This window comes from Triticum aestivum, chromosome 1B, assembly GCF_018294505.1.
Source record: "Triticum aestivum cultivar Chinese Spring chromosome 1B, IWGSC CS RefSeq v2.1, whole genome shotgun sequence".
Lineage (NCBI taxonomy): Eukaryota > Viridiplantae > Streptophyta > Magnoliopsida > Poales > Poaceae > Triticum > Triticum aestivum.
Window position 1 is genome coordinate 436,476,037 of NC_057795.1, and position 6,795 is coordinate 436,482,831.

Here is a 6,795-nt window from a genome sequence, read left to right on the forward strand (position 1 = left end):
GTCTGTTGCACATGAATTGCCATGATGTTTACACTAAAGTTGCCATGTTATGTTTTAACTATTTTCTTCTATAATAAAAAGTAAATTTTGACATATTATAAAACGGAGAATTAAGAAACTAGACTTGCCATGCACCATAAACTAAAATTTTCATGATACATGCACTTAAAATTTCCATGGTTCATGCAAAAAAATATTTTCATGATCAAAATACTAGAATTGCCATCATCAAAAACTAAAATTATCATGATCTACAAACTAAAATTGCCACATGGCAACTTTAGTTTAAGCACCATGACAACTACAGTGTAAACATCATGGTAATTTTTGGGCAAAAAACAAATTTTGTCGAAACATATCAACATGGGGTCTACTTTTGAAGATCTCGCCGAGACGGATTTAATGATGAAAATGGATTTTTAATTCGCTTTTTTAATTAGGAGATAAAATATTTTTAAGCTGAAAACAAAAAAAAATCTGCTGATATCATCTGTTCATACGTGACAAAATGAGTGGTGGTGACGGCGTGTGGGCGATATGCAAACGCCCATACGTGTGGGCGTTAGTTTTTCCGTATAATTAAACAATGAAGATAAAGTATACTAGAAGAAAGAGCGGAGGCGGGGAAGGCATTTTTGCTGCTGGTTTTGTGACGTTGGCTATTGCTCTCACCGTACTCTTTAGCTGCGACCGGTGCCGTTTAGCTTCGGTGGCCGGCCATGACGCGGCGGCAGCGTGCGTTCCTTGCTCGCTTGAATCGGCGTCAAGCATCAATCCCAAACCTTGAGCGCAACCGGTGACCGCTGACGAACAGCTAGCAAGTATAGTAGCAACATCTGACCGGCGGCGGCTCCAGCAACAGTTTGGTTGATGCTTGGATGTTGGGTAAACATCTTGTTCGTCGGCACATGGTGGATGCTGGTTGACGCCAATCATGGCAGGCAGCAGCTAGCAATCACATCGCCCCACCCCCAAAATCAAGCAAAGATTCCGCAGCTCGTGACCGGTAGCCCCGTAGTGTACGCGCGGCCAACTAATTAATCCCCGACTCCGTCCAGATCATTCTGCCGTACCCTATCGTACAACCAAGACAAGATGCCCCCTCCTCGTTTTGGCATCTCTTCATCAACCATCTTTCTCCTCCATAATACGTATCTGGGAGATAATATTATGAGTCACACGTCAGGGGTCTCCGTACACCCACGTCCACATCAGCCCAGCCCAGCAGCGGCGGGTGGTCAGGTTGGCGGTGCACCGGTGCGCGCATGTGGTGGTAATCTCTATTTTTAATGGACGATTTGGTTGAATAGTCCTCCACTTTCAACCGGTTTATTTTTAACCGTTTTTTTTCAACCGGTTTTTCTTCGTATTTATGGTAATCAATCACAATTAATCCACGTATGGTAAGGCTATAAACTTAGAAATCTCAAATATGATAATTATAATAATAAATTAATTCATGTATGGTAAGGCTATAACTAAGGAAATTTCGAATATGGTAATTATCACCAGAATCAAAGCTTTCCAAAAAAGTTCTTCTTGCCATACCCTAATCGTGACCTCCTCATCCTGAGGCATTATTTCCATCTATTTCTCAGCTGAATCAGAACTTTTCAAAACTTTGTCTGGCTAAATCACAATTTTCCTTGCTTCCCTATCATCTCAATCGAATCATGAGCTATAGGTAAGTCATTTCGTTCTCCACCTCGCACGGGTTGTACTGATTTTTATCATGGTTTGGCCCCCTGTCGTACAAGCCGCTCGATTCCTCCTCCCTCGCTCAATTCCTCCACCCTATCTTCTTCTTCATGGTGAGCGACCCAGGCAGCGATGCGTGCCCGTTATGCATCAGCGAGGAGGATCGGGAAACGTTGATTGCCAGCCCCGCGCTCGCCACGTGAACCCGTTCACCGTCAGGTCATGCTGGTGTGTTAGGGGTGTAGGTGCACCTTACCTTAGCCATGGAGGTTTGCCGGTGGACAACGGAGGCCTCGCCATGGACACCAGTATCCCTCTCCTCTTCCTGCGCCCTACCTCTCCTTCCTCAGTCTCTACCTATCTCTCTTTTTCTCTGTTCCAGGAGATCTGCAGCCGACGCCGCAGGTCCTGCCCGTTCGCTGCCGGTCACCTCGCCTCGCTGTTCGATCTCACCGCTGGATATGCACGACTCCACCGCCCTGTGCCGTCCTCGTCGGGCACCATCATGGCGGCGCGAACACTGTATGCAGTGGCTACAATCGCGGTGGATTCAACAGCGCGGTGGGCACTAGCGAGTAGCGACCCAGCGGGCAGCGGCTGTGCTGGCCGCTGTCTGCCGCCGAGGTGTAACGGCTCGGGCCCAGACTCCGAGTTCGTCATGGCACTCCGCGCGACTTCCCTTGCACCGGCTGACTCATGCATGCATCTACAATCTAACTAGCTAATTCCTCCCTTTGACTGCTATTTTCTCTGGTTGTACTGTTCCACAGCTTAGGGATCATCTACACAATCCATCGTCTCATGCATGCACAATCTAATTAATTTGTCTACTGACTGCAGTTTATGAATTGCTCCACAGATCATTTATAGAGATGATTTCAGACTTAGAAGTGTTGAGGTCATGATGCTCTAAATAGTTTTGAAGTTGTATTCACGACATCATGATGCTCTAAATGAAATGAAAATTTGATGGATTCAAGAAGAAAAAGGTCAGGTATGTTTAGTATGCACTACAGTAGAAATTTCACTCGTGGTCATCTGATACTTGTACATGCTTGGTGTTACAATAATTCTACTAATTAATTCCATGAAAGTGCTGAAATTTGCTCAGTGAACAAGAAACCCACTGGGTAACATATTTGGACGCCATACAAGTGGATCTGCATTTTTTCATCAAGGTGTTGTCTCATCTTTTAATTTGCATCGTCGCTCTTGAATAATTAGTTTTCATAGAGATTTATCTTTGATATGAACATTTTGAACTTTTTTTTTGCATAACCTTGATAAAAGGATTGACAACAAATAATCAGAGAAGACTAGCCAACGAGATGAGGAGAGGAAAGAAGTGAAAAGAGACAAAATACAGTATGATATATCAATTTAGAAGTCGTAGCAATGCACATCTTTCTAAATATATATCTTTATGTGATCGGTCACAAGTTGTAGTTGGTAGTGGTAGTAGTATATATTCACTATAATTGTTTGTACGAAATCACATTAAAAAAATCACACATAAATCACAACAATTGCGTGCAAAAACACATAATCTTACCATATTTCATAGGGTGCTATCATTTTTCATGTTTGTAGTTGTATGAGAATATTAAATGTATTATTAACATGATTATTAAATGTATGAGAATATTAACATGATTAATATTGAATTCTTAAAATTAACATGATTAATATTAAACTCTTACCATATTTTCATATGTCACTTGATATGTATGAGAATATTAAATGTATTATTAACATGATTAATATTGAATTCTTAAAGTTAATGTAGCCCTGTTGCAACGCACGGGCGTTCTTCTAGTACCCAGGAGTGCGTGGCCGTTGCTTTCGATGGTGCCCCTTCCCGCGGAGCACATGGATCCGGCTGTCTTGTCGTCGTGCCTTTGTAAAATGGGAGGCGACGACGGAAGCCCGTGTGGTGTGGTGCCATCACGTCGCCGTCGGCGTACGAAACGGTACGATCTGAGGACGGTACAACTGACCGCGGGCGACGACAACGTAATCGATCGGCCGGAAAGAGATTTTTTTAAAGTTTTAGTTTAACGTCGCTGCTGTCTGGAGTACAACAACTCCTCTTGGAATGGAGGCGTGCTGGATTTGCGCAGGGCGCTTCTCGGTGCGTTGGGTAGCCAGGTAGGTGGTGTAGCCGTGAGCCTCGAGGCTTATCTGCGTGAGCTGGAAGATATGTATGCATGCATGGGTCTGGGGCAGCACGAAACCTGACGAAACGTGCGTGACCTGATCAGAGAGATGTTATCTACAACTCCATAGCCCATACTGTTGCCAGTGAGTGCCCATACTGTTGCATGCACGGTAGTGCAGTGACTCAGTGGACCACATCCATGACTCAAGGAGCTGGCAGCTAGCTCCAAGAACCGAATCCACTACGTGTGCGTCCAGTTGGTACCCTGTACTGTACATGTGAGGAAAGGTCAGTGGTTTCGTTGCTATGGCAATGGCAGACACGACATGATCGAGCACTGCTACATGAAAGGGAGGATCTGATGTTCCACTGGAAAGCTACTTTGATTCATATGATATTTACGTGATTTTCGTAGGAATCGTCATCCTATGGATTTTTTTTGTAAGCCTTGATTTGTATTAGGAATTTCCCCTAGTCTATTTCATACAAAATTTTACACAAAGTCTGAGCTCTTGGAAAAATTCCTATGCCTCCCACACACACTTGTGCCAGCTCCCTTGTTTTACAATTCCATAGAATTCCAATGGGCAGGCAGATAGTAGCAATCCTCTATTTTCCCCATAATGTTAATCAAAATAATGAGCCCTAATTAAGCATCTGCGCGCTTTTATTCGCCATGGTTATTCAAAGCTGAAGACAGGCGATGCAGCCGCGAGACCATTACATTTCAGTTTCTATGGCGCCTGCTTGCGAACTTTGAACGACCCAAGTCACTAAAGTAGAGAATTCAAGCATGTCGTAGTAGAAAAGCAGTTCCCTACTATTACAGCGACTTCCACTTGGGTCTTGAGTCTGCTTGTTTCTTGATTTCATGTGCCTACATTCTAGGCGAGTTCAATTCGACTTCTACCTTCCCAAGCGAAAGGAAATCCCTTTCTCGTTTTGTAGAACCATGCAATTAGGTACCCATCAACATGGCCGAAAGAGCATATTTTCAACTTGATGGCCATGCCCAAAAATGTCGATCAAACCTTTTCATTAATAATTTACATATGTATATGATCTTACACTACTAATTCTGTCACGCACACAATCACACGCGAGCCTAATCTAATATATATGTTGCTAATCTTACAATTCCAATCATACGCACATCATCATCATCATATAGAAGAAGACTCCGATTCAAATATGCATCTCACCGATCACCAAAACTGACGAGAGCCAGAGAGATATGTATAGTAACAAGAACACAACAAACCCAAAGACGAGGAACGAAGCCAACCGTACCTCGCCGACCCGCAGGAGTCAGCTAAGGGATAGTGACACACCGACACCGAAAGACGCGTGTCGCCTTCCGCCGTTTACATGCGTCTCTGGCTTGGCTTTGGTAGCTCGCGGCCTCGCCGGCGCGCACAGATCCGCCTCACACCGGGCACTCCGCGCCGTCGTCTTTTGGGTCGTTCTTGGGCTCGGTGGCGGCGGGCTCAGGGGCGACCACGCTGGCGCGGCAGAGCGGGCACGTCGAGTGTAGATGCAGCCACGCGTCGACGCACGCGGCGTGGAACCGGTGCCCGCAGCGAGGGAGGAGGCGCGCCAGGTCGCCGTCGCGGAACTCCACGATGCACACCGCGCAGTCTGCCGCCGCCTTCCCGGCGGCTTCGCTGCTCGAGTCGAACACGGACATGGGCAGGGAAGACGGGATGTCCGGCTGGTCGGGGTCGCGCAGGCGCCTGGACGCTCTCGGCGAGGTCGCTGGAGACGAGTCGGTCGATGACGACTCCTCGTCAGCACCTCCGGGGCTAGACGGCCCTCGCTTCCCGGAGAAGAACCGCCAGAAGTAGAAGAAGATGAGGAGGATCATTAGCACGTTGATGCTGACGAGGCAGGCCGTCAGCATCGGGCCATGCGGCGCCCAATGTTTGCTCGTCTCCACCGCCGCCGCCGTGGTCGCTGGGCTCCCGCTGCCGCTCTGGGGCGTTGACATGGTGGCGCTTGATGCAAGAAGATGGCTTTGGACGAGTGGAACAGCAGATGGCAGTTGCCAATGGTGTGCATAAATAGCAGAGACCGAACCTTTCTTGTTTTACAAATTTCAAAGAAAAAAAAGGACGTCCTTCCAAGCAGATGATCAACTTTGTCGTTGGGATCTAAAAGGAGCACGAGGGACGAGTATGCACGCGAGGAAGAGGGAAAGGTAGTAGCAACTAAGAATGGGGAAGAACAAAAGCGAAGGATGAAGGTGGTGTAGGAAAGTGGAGCGAATGGAGGGTTTATAAAAGGGCGGAGGGGGAGATAATATTGGCTCTTGGGGTTTGGTACGTGCAAATGATGATGAGTTTATTAATTTGGCAACGGTTTGACTAGGGTGTGGTGTGCAAATGGTGTTGTAACCTAGGTTGGCTCTTAACTTCTCAGGGCATTTCTAACCCATCACCTATAACCAGTTAGAGGAGTAAAAACCTAGGTTTACTCCTTTAACTGAGACCTAGACGATGCCTAATAATGGTTAGAGTAGAATAATATATTTAAATAATAATGCCTACATGTGTGGTACTTATCAACAGCCTACACACACTCGATTCCGTTCGATCCATTTGCACAATTTTTGAAGCAGTTGCCATCTGGGTGGAGGGCCATGTAAGCACCCAACATCGTGTGGGCGTTATCATTTAGTGTCACACATGTGGGCGCTCCTCGCCCGAACGGCACACAGGACGCTCGCCCGAACGTGTGAGTGAAATTGCTCTTCGCCCACGCGACGCTCACAGGGTGATAGACACAACTATTGGTGTGAATATGTGGCAACTAGTTAAGCACACATGACAACTATGATTTGACCACACGTGGCAACTAGTTAATCACACAAGACAACTATGGTTTGATCACACGTGACACCTACCGTTAATTAGACATGGCAACTATAGTTCACCCGAACG

The 6,795-nt window shown here is 46.3% G+C and overlaps 1 protein-coding gene across 1 annotated transcript; it reads right to left on the reverse strand.

Annotated features, from left to right (window-relative positions):
* Nucleotides 1-4,875: 4,875 nt before the first annotated feature.
* LOC123092289 (RING-H2 finger protein ATL2) lies at nucleotides 4,876-6,111 on the reverse strand. The gene has a single exon (XM_044514016.1). It carries the CDS (start codon nucleotides 5,841-5,843, stop codon nucleotides 5,283-5,285), a length of 561 nt encoding a protein of 186 aa, XP_044369951.1. The 5' UTR covers nucleotides 5,844-6,111; the 3' UTR covers nucleotides 4,876-5,282.
* Nucleotides 6,112-6,795: the final 684 nt, after the last annotated feature.